Source organism: Chrysemys picta, chromosome 20 (genome assembly GCF_011386835.1).
Source record: "Chrysemys picta bellii isolate R12L10 chromosome 20, ASM1138683v2, whole genome shotgun sequence".
In the NCBI taxonomy this organism is placed as follows: Eukaryota; Metazoa; Chordata; order Testudines; family Emydidae; genus Chrysemys; species Chrysemys picta.
Genome location: NC_088810.1, coordinates 15,691,188 through 15,715,930, shown reverse-complemented (window position 1 = coordinate 15,715,930; position 24,743 = coordinate 15,691,188). Strand labels below are relative to the sequence as shown.

General features: G+C 48.9%; 1 protein-coding gene across 1 annotated transcript in view; it reads left to right on the top strand.

The window, feature by feature from the left end:
* LOC101948039 (junctional adhesion molecule A-like) overlaps window positions 1–24,743 on the top strand; it is a 333,339-nt gene that overhangs the window by 30,161 nt on the left and 278,435 nt on the right. The window contains exons 2-7 of the mRNA XM_065574695.1: window positions 7,892–7,951; window positions 17,740–17,853; window positions 20,235–20,390; window positions 22,550–22,752; window positions 22,838–22,940; window positions 24,247–24,354. Of these exons, the coding sequence (XP_065430767.1) occupies window positions 7,892–7,951; window positions 17,740–17,853; window positions 20,235–20,390; window positions 22,550–22,752; window positions 22,838–22,940; window positions 24,247–24,354 (744 nt within the window). The remainder of the gene's footprint in view (window positions 1–7,891; window positions 7,952–17,739; window positions 17,854–20,234; window positions 20,391–22,549; window positions 22,753–22,837; window positions 22,941–24,246; window positions 24,355–24,743) is intronic.

Below are 24,743 nucleotides of genomic sequence, written 5' to 3'. Positions count from 1 at the left end.
ATGGCCACACTGGTCCTTCTAGCACTTAAAAATCTATGGTCCTGTGTCTTGTCTTCCAAAGAACAAAGAGTCCCTTTTGCCAGACGGGGTTGCTATTAATGTAGTAAGATATCAGCTTTTGTGTACACTGAAAAATGCCGTGTCTGGTGGTTCACACTCTGAAACATTGGTGCAGGACCAGCCAGCGATGGATTTACTCTCAAGAAGTGAGGTTCTTACTCCCAATACTTCTGTTAGTCTTAAAGATGCCACAGGACCCTCTGTTGCTTTTTACAGATTCAGACTAACACGGCTACCCCTCTGATACTTGACTCTCACAAACGTTGCTCTCAGGGAGCTGTGGGGCAAGGCCACTGGGTACAGCATCCTTGGAGGGTGTGCTATATGTTATCATTTGGACCTCGCCACGGTGGCGCATCTTTACGTGTTATATTTGTTTAATTGTGAAATGACGATGTTGTGTAGACTTCAGACTACTGTTCAGGCTGAAACTCACTGACTCAAAGAACCGCGACTTTGTGTGTTAATTCTGCTGATTGTCATGTAGCTGATTTAGTTTTCCATGTGCTTAGGGCTGCATATTACTGATTTTCACTCTCTAGTTACTTAACTGACTTGAATCAAATTACAGTCATTGATTTGCCCCATTTCCAGCCTGTTGCTGCCACTTAGCAGCCATTTGTATCAGACTGCTGCTTAGGCTCTTTCTGCTTGATTCAATTTACAGCCATAATGTCCATTAACACTTCATTGTACACCTCTGTCATTTCTCTCCTGGCTTGCAAAGTACCAGCCTAGCTTAGCCCCCCCCACCCCCTCTCCATCCTGCTCTTTGTCCCTGGTAGACCTGCAATACTGATACAGTTAAACTCATTGGTCATTTAACTCAGTGGCTCTCAAACTTTTTTACTGGTGACCCCTTTCACATAGCAAGTCTGAGTGCGATCCTCCTTATAAATTAAAAACACTTTTAAATATATTTAACACCATTATAAATGCTGGAGGCAAAGCGGGGCTTGGGGTGGAGGTTGACAGCTCGCGACCCCCCCCATGTCACCCCCCGAGGGGTCCTGACCCCCAGTTTGAGAAGCCCTGATTTAACTTAAGGTATACCAAAGAACCAAGATGTAGTGAAACCTGATCATGGGACCTTAAACTGTATTAACCGTTGTCTTCTGCTTACCCTAATCGCCATTGTGTCACCGGCCTGAACGCTGCAAGAACCATATTTAGAGGCAGCTGTGAAATATATAGCTTATCTTTGTGGTCAGGAAAAATAACAGGATACAACTGTTAGGGAACTGTTTTAATCCTGGTAGATGCTAGGCTAAGTCACAGTTTCTTAGCCTGGCTGTGACAGAGAAGGAAATGTCATAAGCATGGGTGGCTCATGGCCAGATGTTATGACCATTTAAATTGGCTATAAGGCCCCATCTACAGAACAGCCCAGTCACTGGTCCCGGTTACAACATAGCTTTCCCTCAGAATAATCAAAGCATGGTTTACATTTGGTGGTGTAGACAGATCTTGGCTGTTCCGGATGGGCTGTGTAAGAGCATTCCCAGACAGGGCTGAATCCTCCCAAGCCCTGTCTCTACTACAAAGAGGAGCCATGATTTAGCTGTCACCCTGGTGTGGTTGTGGAATCAGTGGGGCTCTAGATTGTGAACTTCTTGGGGAGGAACCATGTCTTGTAAACCTTCCCCACGCTTATGACACTGTAGAAAGCCTCCCCTTGTGAGAAGGGATTAAGTATAAGAATACTTACAGATGGGGAAACTGAGGCACTTATGTGAGTTGCCCAAGGCAGAGCCAAGACTAGCTCTTAGCAATCCAAGATGACTGCCACTATAGAAGCATCCCATCCATTTGAAGCACACGCTAAATGTGTCAAGCTCCAGAAGCACACAAGATCACTAACAAGTCTCGAATACTCATGCTGGTGGCGGGTGGTAACTTGCTTGCCAGTCGTAGGAATCAGGAGGAAACAACCCCACAAGCGGGGTCGGCTCTAGGCACCAGCAAAGCAAGCACATGCTTGGGGCAGCCCATTTGCAGGGGCGGCAGGGATCCAGCCTGGGAGCTGAGAACCAACAGGGGGCCCTGGGATCTGTAATTCCTTGGTTAGCTCCCTGCCTATAGAGCCAGCCCTGGAGCAGGGAAAGAACTACATTTCCCAGCATTCCCTTGGCCACTACCAACAGGAAAGAGGGAGAGGGAGTGAGGAAGCTGAGACCTCATGCTGCAGCCTGCTGTGAATGGAGAGCTGCACTGGGACGGGCAGGGATACCATATTTTAACATTCAAAAAATAGGACACTCCACGGGGAGGGAGGGTAGCCCCACCCTGCCACCATCCACTCCCTCCGACTGCCCCCCACAGAAACCCCAACCCATCCAACCCCCCTGCTCCCTGTCCCCTGATCACCCCCTCCTGGGACCCCTGCCCCAACTGCCCCCCAGGGCCCCACCCCCTATCTAAGCCCCACTGGTCCTTGTCCCCTGATTGCCCCCTCCTGGGACCCCACCCCCTATCTAAGCCTCCCTTCTCCTTGTCCCCAACTGCCCCCTCCTGAGACCCCCCCCGCAACTTTCCCCCCAACTTTTCCCACTACCTGTCCCCTGACAACCCCCTGGGACTCCTATGCCTATCCAACTGCTGTCTGTCCCCTGACTGCTCCCCCCGAACCCCTGACCCATCTAACCCCCCCTTCTCCCTGCCCCTGACTGCCCCCCCTGAACCTCCGCCCCATCCAACTCCCCCTGCTCCCTGTCCCTTGACTGCCCCCCAGGAACTCCCTACCCCTTCTCCAACCCCCCAGCCCCTTACCGTGCCACTCAGACCAGCGTGTCTGGCTTCGCGCAGTGCCAGACACGCTGCTGCATACATGCTGCCGTGCTCCCCTGCGGAGCCACAACCCCCCCCCCCCCAGCCCCCAGCACCTGCCTTCCAGATTTGAACACCTCAAAATTCAGGAGTGCTCAAGCTCAATTTGGGCAGCTGTTACTTCATTTCTCCCAAATCAAATATACTGATCCACTGTAACTTGCTGTAGAAAAAGTAGGATAAAATTGAGCAAGAAATGCTTCCCAGTAGTTATTAGGACTGGAATTGCTATTTTCAACAGCCATTGTCTTTTGTTTGTTTGATTGTTTAAAAGGAAGACAGTGATATTGCATTGGCAAATTCCCCATAGAAAGAAAGAGTGGAACAAAAGAATAATAAAGGCACCTCAACTTTTCCTCATTGATGTAGGACAGTCTTATAATATGCATCCAGATAACATCCAATCACACAAGCTGAAAATTGTTCCACTTTACTGCAGTTCTGTAACCATATGGGAACCAATCCTGTCTGTGTTCTGTGCACACCTAAAATTTCTGCTGAATGACCCGCCCTGGGAGCGAGTTACCAGTGACCTAGGGCTGTGGCGGAAGGAGGGTGCAGGTGTGTGTGTGTGGGGGGAGAGCCCAGGGCTGGGGTGGCAGGAAGTGTGTGTGGGGTGCGGGGGTAGGGAAGAGCCCAGAGCTGGGGCAGTGTGTGTGTGTGTGTGGGGGGGTGATAGCCCAGGGCTGGGGCGGCAGGGGGGTGCGGGTGTGGGGGGGGAGAGCTCAGGGCTGGGGCGGCAGGGGGGTGCGGGTGGGGGGGGAGAGCCCAGAGCTGGGGCAGTGTGTGTGGGGGGGTGAGAGCCCAGGGCTGGGGCGGCAGGGGGGTGCGGGTGGGGGGGGGGGAGAGCCCAGGGCTGGGGCGGCGGGGGGTGCGGGTGGGGGGGGGAGAGCCCAGGGCTGGGGTGGTGGGGGGTGCGGCGAGGAGCCCAGGGCTGGGATGGGGGGCAGCCAAAATTTTTTTTGCTTGGGGCGGCAAAAAACCTAGAGCCAGCCCTGCCCACAAGGACATGTAAAACAAATGGGGCAGCAGGTACCATTAAAATCATTAAAAACCTGCCACACTGCTGAGGAGGCAGGACACCTGGCAAAGCAGCATGGGAAAGAAACTGAGTTCCCAGATATGGGGCCCCGTATAAAGTCCTGTTTTGTGTAATCTGTTCCAAACAGCAGGAAATGCAGAGCCTGATGACTAAAGACTGGGGGGCGGGGTGTTTGAAAAACGCCAAGCAAAGTTTCATTTGACAAATATGGGCTAGGTTTCCTGTGAAACTCCTGAACAAAGTGGGGGCTGCGTGGGAGGAGACGATACAGAACAGGTGGAACAGGAAATTCCACCAGGCAGCCTATAGAAGCTAACTGAGAGCTTCTCTCTCCCTTGTTCCGCTCCACCCCCTCCCTGTTTAATGTATAGCTGTCTCCTTGCTGATAACTGGTTTTGGTTCTGATACACCGTTCTTGCCCTTTAGCTGGGGACACAGTGTCTTTCATGTCACTTTATTGGCCTGCTCCCTTCCTCCATTTTGGTAACAGCTTTGCTTGATTGTTTTCGTGTGACAGCAACCGTTGGGGAATGAAGATGTCACACTTGGATTTTAAAACTTGATTAGCCTGTCTCAGTCTTCTACTGCAATTAATTCAGATTAGCTTGTCTATGCACCTTGTGCTATGGATTGAAACCTAGCAGGGTAATAAATGACAATGTGGTGGGGCCGACTCCTGGGTAATAGTGACACGGCCAGATAGATATCTAGATAACTGTCTAGTTGGGTGCCACAGGGTTGGGTCTTCTCTCTAGAGCATTGTGTAGTTCAGCACAGGGCTTGTAGCCTACGATTTGGGTTGTGTCCCTGGCTTTGTCACAATCTTGTTGTGTAAGCCTAGGTAAATCACGCATTGGTCTGGGGAATTGGGGATTTGTGTTTCAGTAGCATCTAGGAGCCCCAAGGTGCTAAGCACTGTACAGACATGGAACAAAGACTATTCCTGCCCCAAAAACCTGACAGTTGACGTACCTCTGTGCTTCCATTGCCGCTTTATAAAACAGGGCCACTTGCTTAGCCCATCCCATGGGGTTTGGAGAGACTCGGAGGCAGAGACTTGCCAAGCTGTGTCTAGGGGATTTTGGCTGCCCAGTGCCCATTACAATTAGTCCCTTAGGCAGCTTTGGGCATCTTAGTCTAAACTCTCATGTTTGTAAAGCAGAAAATGCTGCAGCGCTTACAAACTAAAGCTCTCCAATTGTCTCCTTTTATGAGAGGAAAAGTATGTTAATGACATTCATATGATGATAAATCAGGAGGAGTAGCAAACAGCAGCGAGGGCAGAGAAATAGCATAGAGGGACCTAAAGAGATTTAAAAACAAAAGGAGAATAATCTTGTATAACTGCAATCTAATCTGGGGTTAAACATATTCACTAGGAGCTAGAAACCTAGAGAGCAGTAATGCTGAGAGACCCAAAGTTCCTAGAAGACCGTGAAATAGACATGCAGCTAAAAAGGCCGATGTTGTTTTAAGCTGTATGTGTGGAAGCATCTAGTCTCAGGCTACGTCTACACTACAGGCACCTCAGCGGCACAGCTGCAGCGCTGAAGCTATGCTGTTGTAGCGTAGACACTTGCAACAGTGACAACGCTCTGTGGCCCTACCAGGGCCGCAGCAGCAGTGGGGGGAGATTTTTCCATGGGCCCCAAATCTGCCACTGCTCCCCCACCTGTTCAGGAAATCCATTGGGGGAAAGGAGTCCTCTGCTGCAGTGTGAGCTCTGCAGCTCCTCCCAGGGAGCCAGGTTACCCCGTCTCACTCCCCTCCTGTGTCTGTGGTCAGCCTGGGTAGGAGAATGGATAGAGGGTGTTGGCAGAAGGAAGTGTGCAAAAGGAGACCTGCTGAGGCACTGTCTGGTGTCTGATAGCGGAGGTGTGCCTGACTCTCATCAGCAATCTCAAGGTCCTTCTGGATTCTCAGGGAGTGGCAGTGGCCCATGTCGACCTTCTCTATCTATAGCGAACAGGAGATTGCACCTTCGCCTGCCAGTGACCATCTGTGCCCTTGGCCTCTCCAGGCTGGAGGGAGCTCAGTGTAGGACTGCTCTTGGGTTTCACCCAGAAACTCCAGTTGGGGAACATGCTGCTGCCCAGAACTACATTCAGAGCAGTGCACCAGCTCCCTTTTGGGGCACAGGTGCAATTCAGGGTATTGGTGAGAATCTTTAAACCTCTGAATTGTCAGGGCCCCAGCTCCTGGAAAGATTCCCCTGGCCTAGCCCGTCATCGCCATGTGCGATCGCTTTTGTGTTCTGGCCTAGAACCAGCACAGAGTTTTCCCAGTGGAGGTCCCCATCCCATTTGAAACTTGCTGTTCATCAGAGCCAGATCCTCAGGGCTCTCAGAGTGTCTGTGCATTTGGTGGGGTTCCTGCCAAGACTAGGGCATTGTGGCTTCCAGCCCCAATGGCAGTCACAATGTATTTATAGATCTAAGATTGCACTCACGTCAGGGACAATAGGTGCTATAAAAGTTCTGTAACAGTGCTAGAAACTGTAATTGCATAAGCAAAAATGACTGGTACGATGGCAAAGTGCAAAGCTGTCTGGGTGGAGCTAGGGACACAGAACAAACCTCTGTCCTACCCTTCTGTTCTGTTCCTCAGGATATTTTAAATAGGTCACCTCCTGCCTTCTTTGTTAGGCTTCCTATGTCTGCCTGCTTACAGAATAGGCCACTTCCAGAGATGGATTTCCTGTTAGCTGACAGGCGATGATGTTTAGGCAGAAAAGGACTCTGTTCCCTTCCACAGAGGCAAAAAGGAGGGATCGGGGGGTAAAGGGGGAAGCTAGATGGCAGCAGGCTCTGTGATACTTAGCCGAAGCCAGGTCGGATGCTGGGGATGTTATCTGCAGCAAGAGTGGAAAACGCCGAGTGTTTCATTCTTCAATGAGAAGTCTCATAGTTGAACTATTCTAAAAACAATTGAGTGGTCAGTGCTGTCTCAGACCTGCCCTTGTCTTCACGACCAGGAACTCTCAGCCCAACACACATTGTGTCACCTCAGAGTGATCTCTGGAAAAATGAGTGTCAGGCTTCTTGCTGCTTAAAAATGCCTCCAAAGCATTTGAGAAATGTGGGCTTGTGATTTTCTTTTCTTTATGACATCTGAAGGAGGCCTGGAAAGACCTTTTCCCTCCAAAAAAAAAAATTGCTTTGTGCTTTTACCTTAATATCAGGGATGTCAAGTCGGGACTCCCCTGTGTTTGGTGCCGGACTTATAGGTGTTTTTGTGTTCTAGGTCAGGTGTTTTTGCTGTGAGTTTTGTGTTACCTGCAGGAGTGAGGGTGTGGAACCTTTAACAGAGGCTTCCTTTGTCCGAAATATTAGTCATAGATGCTGTGAGCTGTGTGGTCTGCCTGCCCCAACCCTCTGGGAACTTGCCTCCTGCTCCGTGGGGAAGAGGAACCAGCCTGTGCACACTTCAGTCAATTTGGGCTCTTTCTTGGTGGATCAGAGATAAGCTGAGTGGTTTTGTGTGGGGAGGAGGAGTGCTGCTGAGACTGGGGAGGCGATTTGGGGGGCAATTGTTTAAAGAGGAAGCAGGGAAGAAATCTGTATCTGTCTTGTCTTTAGATTGTAAGCGCTTTGGGGCAGGGACTGGTCTGTACGCGTGCAGTGTGTAGCATAGTGGTCCTTGTTCAGTGTCGTAAGGCCTTACCGAATGCAAACATTTAACTTTGTCTTAACAAAAACCAACCAGAAAGCAAAGCTTGAAGCAGTCTGACTTAAAACCCCTTTCCCGTAATGGGGTGCAGACCCTTGGCAACTACTGTAAGGCTAAGAGTTCTCCAAGAAAATGAGGTAGAGAAGAATGTTCTTAAGGTGTTGATCCTTCATAGGAGAGCTGAATCTCTGTGGGGTTGAGCTTGGCAGCTGTTCTGCTGGTTCTGGGATCACTTGGGTTCTGTGGTTTGTAAACAAACATCTCTCCTAATCGTATTTTTTCTCCTTCCCACAGGGTCCTTGATATCAGCCCAGGTCATGGACAAACAAACCATTCAAGTGCCTGAGAACAAGCGTAAGTGCGGAGTGCTAAATTAATAGATTCATAGATTCAAAGGCCGGAAGGGTCACTGTGATCTAGTCAGACCCACGCCATAGGTCTTCCCTGAATTCATTCCTGTTTGAACTAGAGCAGATCTTCTGACAAAACGATTGATTTAAAAATTGCCAGTGATGGAGAAGTTGTTGATTGCTGCCTGTGCAGTCAAGGTGTAGTTCCACCCACTGGCCTTTCCCAGCTGGGGAATGATCTCTGGCTGAGGGCTGGTCTACACTGAAAACTTACATTGGCATAGCAACAGCTCTCAGGAGTATGAAAAATCCACGCCCCTGAGAGACAGCTATGCCAACCTAAGCCCCGGTGTAGAGAGCACTTGGTGAATGAAGAATTATTCCGTTGAGCTAGCGACTTTCTCTCGGGGAGGTGGGTTAACTACAGTGACACGAGAATCCCTCCCTCGCTGTAGTGTCTGTGCTCAAGCGCTCACCCTGACAAACTGCTACTGTGGTCCTGCTTCCTTCCAGCAGAAGTCAGCGTAGTGATCTTTAGGAGCACTGATGGCTCGGAGCTCACAAACTGCAAAGATTATCCCTGGGTTGGTTCCTGCCAGCTGGTTTGGTTCAGTTGTTTTCAGCTTTGTGAAACGGACCCTTGTACAGCACCAGCTATGTATGTATATATATATATTACTGGTTTAGATGTGATTCTCTTTGCACATATTGAATGTGATCTAGTCATGACCGCTTGTTCCTAAGATGTTGTAAGGTCAGCGCTTCTTCGACTTGGTGTCCGTGTGGATTCCACTGCAGCTGCACGTGCGTCTCGTGGGCATAAGTTCGGTTTCTTTTGAATAGCTGAGTTTGTTGGAGCTACTTATCATCTTCCTCCTCCTTTCCGGCCCCTTTGTGTTCCTGTTTGAGGGCATAAAAGGCAGAGCAGACGCGATCCTCCCTCACTTCCCTTTGATGCCCATGGCAGCAAGATGGGACTGAATGAACGTCTGACCCACTGTTCCCCTAACTGAAAAAATCTTCATCTTCACACTCCTTTCATGTGGACATTTAAAAAAAAAAAAAAAAGTTAGTGAGGACCCCTCCCCCTCATACCTCATGCAAGCTGCCACATCTCAAGGCGGACTTCAAAATCTGCCTATCCTGTGATGGACTCATGCCTGTCAAGGATGGACACAGTCAAGGCAGCTTCTGCCTATGAGAGAGCCACCTCCCGGATCGGTGCTTTGTGGGCAAGTCCATTTCATCCAGGACCCGCAAATCCAGGGACACTCTGCTCAGGCGGCATATGCTGGAGCAGTCCACAAGGGTCACTTCAGACACAGAAATGACGGCCATTACCAGTGTCAGGCTAGTTTAGCCAGTATCGGCCAGCACTCTCTTGAGCATAGGTCATGCTTCAGGATTGAGCACTGGACAAAAGGTGAAGAGAGTATCGGCAGAGCTGGCACAAGTGACTTTGATGCCAACCACTTCAATATTGGCAAAGGCCTCTGCACCGAAAGCCGCGGTACTGATGCTCTTGGCACGGACGGCCCTAGTGTCCGCATCTGTCACTCTGCTGCAGGCTTCCCAGGCAGTAAAGGTGGGCATCCGTGCCTGTACATAAAGATGAGATGCACTCGTGGGACTGGACAGAGCCCATATGTAACCCCAAACGTGAAGGAAGGTCCCAGAAGGGGGAAACAAAACATCTGTTCAAAGTACCGAGCATCTGAGTCCTCGACATAGGCCGTTAATGGCACAGGGAATGAGGGACTCAGCACCAGTCTTGGCACAGGTGTCTGCTCTGGAGTAATCTGGATCACCTCCAGACATGTTCCCTGTGTGGCCCCAATGGCACATCGCCTGATGACACTGCTGTTCGAAGAGATACTCCTCCTCACCTAACCCATGTACTCCTCCTTGCTCAAATTGAGTAGAGAACCCCTTCTTCCTTTGGAGTGAGACCCTGTGACCAGAGTCTCAGGGGAGCCAACTGAGGTCACTGTGAACTGCAGAGAATGGGGCAGACAACCCCCAAAGCTGGTGGATATTCCAATACCTAAATTTACCAAACCAGCACGAAACAGCTTCTATAACACCTCACTGGTCACCCAGAAGCCAACAACACAGGTCCCTTAAATCAACCCAGCCTTAGGCCTCCCCCCAGACACGCAAGTCAGATATGATGAGGATTACTGAAAATCTTATTTGTCGTACAAATAAGTTCTACCAATCCCAAAGGATTGGACACATTACCTCCCAGGTTAATGAATATTTCAGAACTTACCCAAATACATGCTTACAGCCAATTCTTATTAACCAACAAACATTTATTAAAAAAGAGAGAGAGTGAGTATTGGTTAAAAGATCAGTATCCATACAGTCATGAGTACAGTTCTTGAGATTCAGATTCATAGCAGAGATGGTGAGCTTTGTAGTTGCAAAGAGTTTTCAGAATTTGTGCATAGGTTCTAGTCCAATGTTTATATTCAGGGTGGTCCAGTCAGGACTAGGATCTCCATCTCCATCTTTTCCTAAGCATTACCGGTAACATGTTGATTTAGTTGGTGTTGGTCCTGCTTTGAGCAGGGGGTTGGACTTGATGACCTCCGGAGGTCCCTTCCAACCCCGATATTCTATTATTCTAATTAGCTACATGGATTTACATAAGGCAGTTTATCCATTAGGCAGTCTATCACAAACTTTAAAGTGACCTATAGACAGTGACATTATTTCACCCAAGACCCATCTAAATGTTAATATTCCCTTTTGATCTCTGAATCAACAGCTATAGTGACAGACAGGAACTGACTGTTTACATGGCTAACATTAAACAAGATATAAGTAAACATAAAATTAGTATCACCTTTGCTTTCTAACAACATAGGCTAGAATTTTGAAATGCAAACCTATCTGCCATGGAATGGCCCTAATTACCATTCACATACTCTTTTAATATGTCTCTAAAGGTTGGCTTTGGGTTATATAGCCTGCAGGCTGCTTAACCTTTTCGGGCCATGTGTCCTACTTTGTATAAGATTTGCTGCAATTATAAAGCAGTGGTAGCAACAATGGTTTGCATGGTCCGATTTTAATCAGATAACATCACAGACCCCAAGGAGGTTGCTGGGGAGCCTAGTACCCATATGACGTCACCTTATCCTTACTGGGGACCATCAGCTCTTGTGTCTGGGAGCAAGATCCCTCTCCCATGTTTCCAGAAAGGAGGCGATCCCGTTTGCCAGTGGCATCATTAACCAGGCCACCCACACCAGAACCACACATGGGCCCACAAGAGCAGGAAGCAAGGGAGGGATCGCAATGATCCCCATCTCCACTCAAGGACAAGGCAGTGACACCAGCCCCGGCCCCAGCGATTGATTTTAAAGCTTTTCAAGACCTTCTTTCCTGCATTGCAGATACCTTGGATACTGAGACTACATTTATACACGAGAAGTCTTTATTTTGAGCACCATGATGCTGGCCAGAATCACCCTTCCTATTAACAAGGGGCTCCTGGAACCGGCTAAAGGACTGTGGCAAATGCCGGGCACCTTTCCTCCCTCTTTGAAAAGGGTGGAGAACAGATACCAGTGCCCCCAAAGGGCTTTGAACACACTTATGTCCATCCAAATGCAGAGTTCCTGGCTGTTGCGGCAACACAGGAGAAATCCCAGTCCACGAAAGGCATGCCTAATGACAGACCCCGAAAGTTGGATCTCCATGGACACAAGGCATACTCATCAGCCTCCCTCCAGCTGGCAAATTACCAGACCCTGTTCACCAAATACACCTTTCTCATTAGGAAGTGAGTGACCCTCTCCCAATCCAAGATCCCTCAAGATAACAAGGACGAGTTGAAAGAAATAATCAAGGAAGGCCAGATGGTCATGAGAGCATCCCTACAGGCGGCCAAGAACGCATCTGATATGGCCACGGTTGTCACTACGAGACAGGCCTTGTGGGTACAGGCCACGATAGATGGCCTGCCCTTTAATGGGATGGAGCTCTTCAGCGAGAAAACAAACAAAGTATTCCAGTCCCTCAAGGAAAGCTCTGTGGTTTTTATGGATTTACACACCTAAAGGAATCCTTACAAGTAGCAGCCCAAGCAGAGGCAGAGGACACCATCCTACTACTGGGATCAACAGCCAGAGTACCCACAAAGAGAGAATCCCAGATACTCCTGGGGGCACCCATCACCTCAGTGCACCAGACTCCCTCTGAGGCAGCAGATTTGACAGGAGCATTGGGAGTTGCATTGGAGTCAGTGTGGAGCCTGCGTCCACCTTCAGGAACCGCCTTTCCACTGGGCCTGGGCAGCCATCAGAGCCAACAAATGGGTGCTAGAAATTGCCCGTGGCTCCCCTATCCATTTCCACGCATTACCCCCTGCCCCATCCTTCTTCAGGGATCCTTGTCATGAGAACCTATTGTGACGGGTTGGATCACAGAAACCCCCTTGGGAGCTGCCACCCAATGTACCAAGACTACCCCTGCTTCTGTTTTCCCAGCCAGCTCAGGACTCCAGCACCCTGTCTTGCTGAGCCAGCCACTCCTGTCTGGCTCTAACACAGACCCAGGGTCTGAATCACTTGTCCCAAAGCTGCAGGTTTACCTGAAAACAGCTCACAGTAGTGTGCTTGTCTTTAGCACTCAGATGCCCAACTCCCAATGTGGTCTAAACCCAGATAAATCCGTTTTACTCTGCATAAAGCTTATGTAGGGCAAACTCATAAATTGTTCGCCCTCTATAACACTGATAGAGAGAGATGCACAGTTGTTTGCTCCCCCAGGTATTAATACATACTGTGAGTAAATTAAATTATTAAATAAAAAGTGATTTTATTAAATACAGACAGTAGGATTTAAGTGGTTCAAAGTAGTAACAGACAGAACAAAGTAAGTCACCAAGCAAAATAAAATAAAATGCGCAAATCTATGTCTAATCGAACTAAATACAGATAATCTCACCCTCAGAGATGCTTCAGTAAGTTTTTCTCAGACTGGACACCTTCCAGGCCTGGGCACAATTCTTTCCCCTGGTACACCTCTTGTTCCAGCTCAGGTGATAGCTAGGGGATTCTTCATGATGGCTCCTCCCCCTCCTTGTTCTCTTCCGCCCCTTTATATATCTTTACATAAGGAACCCTTTGTCTCTCTGGGTTTCCACCCCCCCTCACTGGAAAAGCACCAGGTTAAAGATGGATTCCAGTTCAGGTGACATGATCACATGTCACGGCAAGACTTCATTACTCACTTGCCAGCACACACATATACAGGAAGACTCACAGGTAAATACAGCCATCTGCAGACAATGGGAGTCATCAAGATTCCAAACCATCCTTAATGGCCCACACTTTACATAATTACAATAGGCCCTCAGAGTTATGTTTTATATTTCTAGTTTTAGATACAAGAGTGGTACATTTCTACAAATAGGATGATCACACTCAGTAGATTATGAGCTTTGTAATGATACCTTACAAGAGACCTTTTGCATGAAGCATATCCCAGTTACATTACATTCACTTATATTTTTATAAAACCATATAGACTGCACAACGTCACACCTATTACAAACAGAAGTGTACTAGTTGCTTCATCTCTTTTATGGCATCTAGGTACCTATGGAGCACTGAGGAAGAATATTAGACTCTTGTTATATACCTTATTCTGAAGAAGAAAGGAGTTTTCGTCCTATCCAAGCTTCATCCTAGACCTGAGAAGATTGGACACATACATAAGCCCAATTCAGGATGGTGACGTTTGCCTCCATCATCCCATCTCTTCAGGCTCAAGGCTGGTTGGTGGCTCTCTGCTGACATGACATGTACTTCCACATAGCCATCCATCCGGCTCACAGGAAGCACCTAGGGCTCACAGTGGGGGGCCCCATCATTATCAGTGCAACGTTCTGCCCTTCGGACTCTGTGGCACAAAGTGCCTTGCAGTAGCAAAGGCTCATTCACGTGTACCCTTAGCTCGACGGCTGGATGATCGGGGGCAGATCCCAGGAGGAAATGGTGGAAAGCCTGGACTACACGCTATCCCTATTCACTCAGCTGGGCCTCCTGGTGAGCTAGGGAAAAAAATCTCTTATCTCACCACAGGCAATAGAGTTCCCAGGAGCCTTGACTGACTCTGGATAGGTCAAAGTGAGCCTTGGGATAGAATCAAACCAGACTGTGACAATGCGGATGTGTCTGGAGCTGTGGGGCCATATGTTAACGTTCACATACATGACATCGCTTGCCAGGTTTCACCTGTGGCTGTTCGAGCTCAGGCTCAAGTTGGTCTTTTTCCCCAGTAAAACACCTGATAAACAAGAAGGTTGTGGTTCCACCACAAGACATAACAGAACTGAGACGACGGTAGGAACCCAGGTGCTCTTCTCCTCCCCCTCTCTGGTAAGGACTTTAATCACAGATGTATCAGGAACATGTTGGGGAGCCCACCTAGACCATCTACAGATGCAAGAAACCTGGTACCCAGGAAACTCGGGGCTCCACATCAGTGCCATGGAGCTCAGGGCCATCAGGCTACCCTGCACAACCTTCCTACCTGCTCTCCCGAACTCCACAGTGCACATCCTGACTGACAACACCTGTGACACGCTACATCAACAAGCAAAGAGGTGCACATGTGTCTCCCCTATTGGGATGCCTTGAAGCTCTGGACACGGTGCCACTGACACAGGATAACCCCAATGGCTCTCCATCTCCCAGGTGTCGACAACGATCTGGTGGACTTGCTGAGCAGAAAATCCATGGCTAGTCGGGAGTGGTCCCTGCAGAGATCCATGATAGTGCAAAGATTCCACCACTGGGGAGCTCCTGTGGTAGACCTGTTTGCCACCCAGGACAACACCAAATGTCAGAATTTCTGTTCCAAACGGGGCAGGAACTTGGCATTATTGCCCAACACTGTCCTTCTGCAATGGCGTCCAGGTATCCTGTTTGCCTTTCCTCTGATTCCCCTGGTTCCCAGCATGATTTCCAAAATCAAGAGACAAAGCCACAATCATTCATGTAGCTCCCAACTGGTCCAGGCAGTTTTGGCCAATGTCCAGTGTCGAGACCTTCTGCCAGTGTCCATTCAACCACCAATCCTGTCCAGACCTGATCTCCCAGCATCCTGGCCAGATACTCTATCCAGATCTGAAGTCCCTGCATCTGACTGCCCGGATGTTGGCTGGGTGAATGACACAGATGGACTGCCTTAGACAAGTCTAGGAGATCCTCATTCAGAACACTGGCTTTTGTCAAGAATTAAGCATTGGACTTAGCTGCCAGGGCAGATGTAAAGTTTGGGAGAGTAGTATTACAATCCCTATTCGACTGATGCTGTTGGCTCTCTTCGTTCCCACTATCCAGAGGGGACACTGATGGCCAGTCACCTACAGTGGAAATGACACCGACAGATACTTTCAGAAAACAGACTGGTTCCTTACCCTGCAGTAACTGTGGTTCTTCGAGATGTTGCAGTCAGGGCAGATCCCATGAGCCACCTTCCATCGCCAGTTTCGGAGTCCTCAACTAATGCGGGTTGTGAGGGAGCTGAAGGACATGCGTGGTCCTTGTTAAATGATGTTGAAGGCTGAAATGTCATTGCCTTGGTAACGTTGTTCAAGCAGCTCAGTGCTTCTGTCCTTGGAGCTTCAGTGTTATCAGTACTAACAGCAGATAATGCAGCCTGCTCATCCAGCAGACCTCAATGTTATTCATAAAGAATGACCACCGGCACAGTATGGTGACAAAGGGGCACTCGGCCAGGTTTATTGCCCTCAGGGCACAGTCCTAGTGCCCTAGCTCTGTGGTTACAGGTACACTAACACGAGTGCCCAGTCAGCAGCAGGAGTCTCTGCTATCCCCGAGGCCACACAAAGGGTTAAGGCGAGGTACCCCAACATTTGTAGGCTGAGATAAATAACTTACGTACCACCTTATGTGCTCCATGACATCTGTTTACCTCCCCTTGTTCCTGATATCTTGGACAAAACATCCCTATTCATTTTTCTGTCAAACCATATGATCTTGTACTAGATTGGGGTGTATCTGTACTAGCTGGAATATATTTACATAAATATCTAGTGCCTAATACACTAGCAACAACTTTGACAAGTTCGTGCACTGAATAGTGAACTTACAAGCATCTGCTTTAATACATGGCCTGACTTTGGCTCACGGCCTCTGGAGTCTTTCTGCACTCAAAGCAATACTATAGTAGTTTTGGTGAGTATTGAATCTTTGAAATTCAAGTACTTCTTGTTCTAGAGATTTCAGTGTCCATGTCTCAGATTAAATGTAGATGAAAGTTTGGGGCTTAATAGCTGTTGTATCGGAGCATAATGATGAAGTTCAGGGTGGAGATAATGACTGAGCCCTAACGATGACTGAATTAGTACAGAATCGGGAATGGCCTCTGGCAAGTTGAACTACTAAATCTAGGGTAAAACTTTCAAAAAGTGCCTACATGGCCAGGTTGTCAAATGTATTTAGGTGCTTATTGATGCAGATTGGTGCCTAGTGGGTGTTCAAAAGCACCTAGGTGGGCTAGAAATATAACTTCCATTGCTTTCACTTTTACAAATCCCACTAGGTACCTCCCTGCATCTTTAGGTACCTAAATACCTTTGAAAATCTGGCCCTAAGTGATTTAAAAGCTCCTAAGTCATTTAGGCATGTTTTGAAATTTTTACCCCTATTTTGTTTTTTTTAAATGTCAGTTGCCAGTGATAACTCCATCTCTAGTCTCCCAGGCATTCAAGAAGGAGTGAAATGTAGCTCCACTCTGCTTCAGACTGTCAATATGATGTCCGTTTTCTAATTTATTGTTAATTTTGGATTGACACTTACAGGAACACTGATTTGTAATCTAGTAAATCTCAGTGAGTGCCCAGTAGTTTCAGATACAATTCTTGTCCCTGCTAGTTTCTGCAGCTTCACAATCAATTTCCTATTTTAAGTTTTCATAAGTGAATTTCTGCCCTTTTCCTGATTGAAAGACCTACATAAACTGACCAGACAAGGCAGCATTGAAACGGACTATACCCAAAGTGCTGCCAAATGCACAAAGTGAACAAAAAAGCTCATTAATGTTTTTGTTCCAGTGATTTTAGTATTGCATGTCAGCAGTAGGCTGCATTTTCAGACCCATGTGACTTTAAGATGGTGGCCCTCAAGAAATGGTAGACTTTTAAGGCCAGAAGGGACCATTAGATCATCTGACCTCCTGCATCACACAGACCAGAGAATTTCACCCACTTACCCTTATATTGAGCCCAATCACTTGTTTGGCTAAAGCATCTCTTCCAGCAAGGCAGCCAGGCCGGATTTGAAGGCATCAAGAGTTGAGAAATCCATCGCTTCCCTGGATGGTTCCAATGGTTAATCACTCTTTTAAAAACAATACAATATTGTGAACAGGTCAGGCTTTTTCCAGCCATTGCTGGTTCTTCTGCCTTTCTGTACCCGAGAGCCCTTTAGTGTATTCCCCCCCCTCCCCCGAGAACGTACTTATATGCCATAATCATGTTAGCTGGCAATCTTCTTTTCAATGAACTAAACCACTCTTTAAGCCTCTCACTGTTAGGCATTTTTTCCAGCCCTTGGGATTCAGGAAGGATGATCCCTTCCACTACGTTGTAATTAGTCCTGGGTATAAATGAAAATCTGGCTCCCAGTCCATTTCAAAACAAATATGTTCGTGGCTTAGCTCTGCCCAGTGTTTACAAATCGGATCTTATTACATGACCTTACCTTTGGGGTGCAGTGCAAATGCTGACTTATTGCTGTTTCTTTCCAGCAATTGATCTACCCTGTACTGCGTACGTATCGCAAAGCGGAACACCCAGGGTCGAGTGGAAGTTTGAAAAGGGCTCTTCAATAGTGCTGTTCTACTATGATTCGAAATTCACAGGTACGTGAGTCCATTGTACGGAATGTCTGAGGGCCCCTTTACGGTCTCTGGGCCAGGTGTCGGATAAGCACAGGTTATACCAGCTGGTTGCAGCATCTGAGGCAGGGTGGATTGCTTTAAATTATTGATTTTTATCTTGTTTTGCATTTGTACTTTTTAGTTATTTTCAGTGGTGGCGTCAGCATGGGTTGATGGGCTCGCTTGGACCCACAGATATCATGAAGCCAAGGGTGCAAATACAGAAATACGTTGTTTCCCAGCCCAATGTGAATGGGAGGCCCCAGTGGGTGCATAAGGGGAGGGGGAATGGGGGAAAATATGTTGCAGAGTGAGCCTGCCCTCCACCCATCCTGCAACATCAGCTTCTGCCTTCCTGCCCCGGGTGTTGTGACCTGGTGCATGGGGTAGCAGCACTACTCAGGTTTTGCCTTGTCTAATGGAGGGGCCAAACCTGAGTGATGCTACAACCCCATGCACCAGGTCACAATGCCTGGAGTAGGAAGCCAGGCCCAGCCTTGCCAAGACATGAGCCACTGCTGTAGGTAGGGTTGCCAGGTGTCCGTTTTTCGACTGGAACATTTATTATATAGCTTAACATACATTTCTTCAAATTCTTAAAGATTACATTTTTTATTGTTTGAAAATGGGGAATTATGCATTTCTTATTTAATTTAATTTAATGGAGATATCCTATCTCCTAGAACTGGAAGGGACCTTGAAAGGTCATCGAGTCCAGCCCCCTGCCTTCACTAGCAGGACCAAGTACTGATTTTGCCCCAGATCCCTAAGTGGCCCCCTCACAAAACTGGGTTTAGCAGGCCAATGCTCAAACCACTGAGCTATCCCTCCCTAACATTTTTTTGTGATTGATTTGTGTTAAGCTCTGTTCGGATGGAGATTGGAATTCAAATAAAAAGGCACAAAATCAGCATTTAAACATTTTTTTAAGCAGTTAAATAAAACTGCCTTCCATGCACTGGATAAATAAGAAACGTTTGACAGTATGTTTAGCATTTAAAACTAATTTATTAAACAAAGTATTATCTGTAGATTAGCGAATTGAACTGATTGTTTCTGGTCACCATGGCAAGATTTTAGAGCTAGTAGATCTCATTCTCTTACAGCTACTTTTTATTCATAGACTGCAGGAAGAAAACAAGCTTTTCTGCTTTTTCAGCTCCCAATCGGTTTAATGAATGAATGAGTTATTCAGATGAATTAGTTAATAAACTGAAATGGGGAAAAAAAATTCTCTCTGCATGTGCAGAAGAAGCTACTGCTGTCCAAAGCTGGTTCAAGACTTTAGCGTGTGACTTCCACCAGTTCAGTGATCTGACTTTCTTGAAAACGTCAGCAGTGAACATACTGTTCATTTTTTAAAAGTTTAATTTAAATGATTTTAATAGACGATAGTAAGTTTGGCCTTAATACAGGTGGTAATAATTTCAAATTTATTTTTAAATAGGTTTATTTTTGAAAATAATTCCGTATCCAATTTAAATTAAAAACTTTTTAAAATCATTGATTTTATCCACCCTGATCCAAAGTGAGGTCTTTAGCTTGGGTCCTTCTGAACCAGTTCAGTCTGTAACTTCCCAATACGGGCAGGAAGCCACAGGCATTGGCAGCAGTTACCCCGATTCAGCTACTGTTTCCCGCAGTGCAGTGCTTCACCTCTGGAAATTAGCCAGAAGCGCCTTCTCCTAGTAACAGAGCTGGACCCTGTGGGGTAGGTGTTTCAGGAATCCCAGCATGCACTGACGCTTCCATGGCTGAGCTGTGGTGTTACAAAGACAGGCGAGAACCAACCAGCCATTTTGTGTCCTCTGTCCTAGCGATGGCTTCCTCGCCTTCTGCAGACCCCTTTGTCGCTCAGCCATGTCAGCTGAACAGTTTGAGAACAGTCTTTTAATGTGACTGGGGTAACCACACACAGCGTTCTAGATTGCTTTGCCTGGAATCAGCTTTACCACTGCTAACTAATTTCTTAAAAAGCACTGAGCTCTCATGGGGAAAAGCTACGAGGAAAGAAATGGGGTGGAGTAACCTGCTCACTAACTAGTCCATATCCGCCAGCAGCACAGCATAACAGAACCTATCCCTTAAACCCTGCAACAAACCCCTCCATCCCCCGGCCAGCTGTGATTGGGCTGGCTTGGCTATTGGACGTAGGGGCGTGTAGCTTCCTTCTGCAATGGGGAGACCTCTTGTTGTATTTGAACTGAACCCCATTTAATCAGCTCTTCTTACTCTGCTCTGAGGCTGGTTCATGGGGCTGCCCTTCCTCCCCTTCTCCACACCAGCAGCCTGTTCTGGCTCTCACTTGTATTCCTCCACCTCCAAGTGCTCTCAGCTTCTCACTGTCTCCCCTTTCCCTGCAGACCCCTACAAAGACCGTGCTAAATACTCACCCACAGGGATTAGTTTCTCTTCGGTGACTCGGAAGGACACGGGGAAGTACACCTGCGAAGTCTTCTGGCCCGGGAGCGGGGGCAGTGACCAACTAAGAAAGTCAGAAGTTGACCTCATCGTCCAAGGTACTATTGCCTTCCTGTAATTACAACTTGGGACCGGTTGCCATGGCTAAAGTTCCAGGGCTTCTAGTCTCGGAGAGAGGGGGCCCCTGGGGGCATGTTGCCAACTGTGAGCAAGGAGTGTGTTTTCATAGAGTTTAAGATTCGAAGGGAGCACTATGAACTTCTTACCTGCGTGGCACAGACCGGGGAACCTCCCCACTTACTCCTGCCGCAAGGAGGGTAGTATTTTTCCCTACTAAGAGCCCAATGGCTTATTTGAACAATGTTGCTCTCCGCACACCACGGTATCATCAGATAGCAAACTAGCCTGAGGTCACTGAAACAAGACTCTTTCCACATTGGACTTAGACTGTAGGGAAGCCTCAATCGTCTAAACCTGGTTCTCTGAAATTCTCACCCATGTCCCTTGACCACGGACCTGCAGGGCCAGAGCGGCGCATGAATGGAGCTTTAGGGCCTTCCTGAGAGCAGCGTCAGTCCTGCTGGAATAGAGCCGTGGAATAAGGCTGCTTTGGGCAGTGGCAAATATCCTGTAATCCAGTCAGGCTAGCCAGGTTTGAAGGGGGGCCCTGGGGAAAGCCTAATGCCCGGATTATCCAATGGTTTCAAAAGCCTCCAGTTCTGTTGGCTCCGCATCTTCAGAACCATTAAACACAACTGGTTCTCGAGGACTGCCTCGCATGGGTCAATGCGTAGTCCATTATGTGGTAATGAAGAAACAATCCTAGCTACACGGGGGCACCATTATTTCTATAACACGCACTCAGGAAGTCTGACACTGTAACTGTTCCCCCTGCTGACGTGGGCAAGTCCATGCTTATCTTGCATTACATGCGAATGGCATTTAAGCAGAGATCCCCCTTCATACAGATGTGCTGTCAGTCCACTTCTTCACACCTTGAAGACTCACTGTCAGCACCAATCTGAACCTTGGGTGTATTGTCTGCAGAGACCAATGGAGACTGACCAGTCCTCACCCCAGAACTGGTCCCTTCATGGCTGGGCTGAGGTCCCTGGCAAAAGATTAGGGGGGGAAGATTACACTACTTTTACAGTGCCTGTTCTGTGGCCGTACCCAGAGCCTCACTCACAAATGCTGTCAGTCTAGCACCTTTCACCAGCGCTGCGAAATCAGTCACCGAATGGGAGCCCAGTGTTGGACCAAACTCTGTTTCCTTCCTTCAGGATCGCAGCACTTTTGGTCAAACATTTTGTTTTGACAAGTTGCTCCATCAAAGTGGGAGGGACGCTGGTTTCACCCACCCGGCCAGCATCGCACCTTTCACCTCTCAGCAGGGTGGCTACTGCCAGCAGCAGGGCTCGTAGTCAAAGCGTTAATTTCTGGTCAGTGCCACTTCTCCCCACGTGCACTTGCCATTTATGTTGAACGCCGGGCACCTGATTCTGTCTCCCTGCTCTTCGTACAGTCGTTTGCACCAGAACCCCGAGAGCTGCTCTGATTTAGTTGCATTCCACACCCATTTTATTGTGGTGTAAATGGCTGCCCAGGGAGCAGGGCAATGGAAGAGCCAGCCCAGTGAGTGCCATTAATCCTCTATTGAATTAAAGGGCAGCTGGTTCAGAACCCACGCAAGGAACTGCTGCTCTCTGTGGAATGTGTCCCAGGAGATCCAGACAATAGTGTGGCTGGATTTTAAAGAAAAGTCCACTACTATTTGGAGTTGTGCTGACATGAGTATAATCAAGCTTCAGGGCAGCACAGGATCTCTGCATGGGTCAGGAAGGAACCGCTTTTCACTCCTTCCCCATCGCAATGAAAGGTGCATTGTCGGGGGATGACAGTTACACTGGCCTGAGCTCTGGAACGTCGCTCATCAGCCCTGGAGCAGTGCCAAGAAAGCCCTGCCAATGGAAGAGGCCCAGCCACTGACTTAGTTCACGAGTCAACGGACTGTCAAGCTAGACAAGGCTGCTGCTTACCATTTACTTCACTTAAAATGAGATGGCCATTTGTTTGCCTTCGTGTCACTGAGCAGGACCTCTAGGCTAATCCAGCCAGTCATGGGTTAATAAGCACAACTTAACAAATGCACATGACCGCGTCTTGGGTGTGTTTTGGGCAGGGGGGTCACAGCGATGGGTTCAAAGCTCTGTAAGGTCATCTGTAACATGTGCCTCTTTGCCTTCTCCATTGGCAGTGCCTCCCTCCAAGCCCGTTGCCAAGGTGCCCACCTCGGTGACAATCGGCAACAAAGCTGTGCTGACGTGCACAGAAACAGATGGCTCTCCACCCCCTACCTTCCAGTGGTACAGGGACAACATCCTGATGCCCTCCAACCCCAAGATCAGTGAGAAATTCAGGAACTCCTCCTACACGATCGACACCAAGACAGGAGTGCTGGTACGCGCTGGGGAGGGGGCTGCCTGACTCGTGGGGAGTTCACATCTCTGTCCATGCCTCTCTCACGCCTTCTTTCCCACTCCAGACGATTGAGCCCGTAACCAGCTTCGACACGGGGGATTATTTTTGCGAGGCTCAGAACAACGTCGGGACCGCTCAGAAATCGGAAGCCATCCACTTGGAAGCCAGTAAGGAAATGGGGGCTTGCAGTCCCTGCGTGTGGGTGGTTGTGTGCGCACGTCTGCACTGGGCTCTTTGGAAGTCACTTGCAAGCTTGCAATAGCTAGTGTTGTCACTGCCCCTTCCCCGGCCTCCTGCAGCTACTCTCTGTACTGGCTGCGATAGATTAAAGGTTGGACAGTGCCCAAGCGTCTTGATGGGAAAACAGGCATGTGCTTTGCTGGAAGGGGCGGGGAGAGCCTGGAACCAGAAGCCCATTGGGCTGCCCTGCTAAAAGAGCAACCTTTGCAGAGAACAGAATCTCCTGAGAGCCGACTAGTGGTTCTTGGCATGTCCCGCCTCCTACATGACCTCCCGAGCTGGGCCTCGGTACAGACAGTCCCAGAGGAGGCTCCCGCCCTAGCCTAGTGCACTCTGGGATTGGGAGCGCCAGAGGTTGGGGATAGGTGTGTTTGCCGGGCCCAGCTCCGGTGACAAGCATTCCAACCATCCCCTCCTCTGAAAAGCTACCGTGCCGTCAGCCCCCATTCCCTGGAGTTGCCCAAGCCATCCTGTTTGGTCTGGTTTTAGCCCTTCGCAACATTAGAGCCATACAGCGGAGCTCAGACTGCAGATCTTCGGGTGCCAGGTCCATGCCGGTGCTCCCTTCCCAAGCCACGGCCAGTTCCCCTCTGAATGCCTGTCGACTTTGTATCAGGGCAGGGCTGAGCTCACCGGAACCAAATAGCAAAGCAGCAGAACAGGGAGGGGTGAGGCCCGGCAGCCCTTGGCGTGGCTCGCAGGCTCGTCCCAGGCTAAGCTGGCCGTGGAATGTTGCCGTTCTCAGCCGCTGCCCTTCCTGCTGCCACTTCCCGATAGGTGGAAGCAGCTGGCACCAAGCGCTGACTCCAGCTGTGCGGCGAGGGGCTGGTGACTGCGGGGCAGGAAGAAATGGAGGTGGGCGGAGCAGGCTGGGAGCTGTCTTAGCGTGAAGGGAGCCGTGAATGGGACAGCAGCAGGGTTATAATTACAGAACCCATGTCCGTGTGTCTCCCCTCCCTCCACCCCTCCGGCTGGGTACCCTGGTGCAGGCTCCTCACCCCTAGCTGCTTAAATCCATTCAAGGCAACTGAGACAGGGTGATTGGCCCTTGAAGGAAGGTGGGGTCCAGTCTCCCCCGGTGACTGCAACGAGACAGGTTAAATCCTTTTGCTGGTGTCAGTCTCCCACGGGGGCAGTTGCAGATGTGAAAGCGTTTGGGATCCTGTGGCATGCAGGGGGAATCTGTCCGCATAAGATCTCCGCATGCCGCGCTGACGTCATTCTCTCACCCAGCTGAAGTCAACGTGGGCGGTATCGTGGCAGCTGTGGTCGTGCTGCTAATCGTGCTGGCACTGGTTGCCTTCGGCATCTGGTTCGCCTACAGTCGTGGCTTTTTCAGCAGTAAGTATTAAGCTACCCACTTGGGCTGCGAACATACCTCTCCCCGCCCCCTTCCACTTGCGCTCAGCCACTCCCGTGACCCTAGGCAGTTCCTCGGAGCCCCTGTCAATTCCCCTGCAGAAGCTAAGGCACACACCGCTGGGCAGGGTGCCAGGCAGCGTGCTGCAGGCTAATGAGCTCTGGCTGCTGCTGAAGAAGCTATTGGGAGGAGCCATTGCTCCCGACCAATATTTCGCTGATGGCATCTACGCAGTGGGCTCCGTCTCCTGCTTGCCAGAAGCTTGCAGGCTACCTGCGATGCAGCAAACTTTGGCTGCCTTACCCCTTTCAGTGATGAGGTGCTGCCTGTGGAGTTCTTGACCCTATTGGGCAGCTCTCCCTCAAGCCAC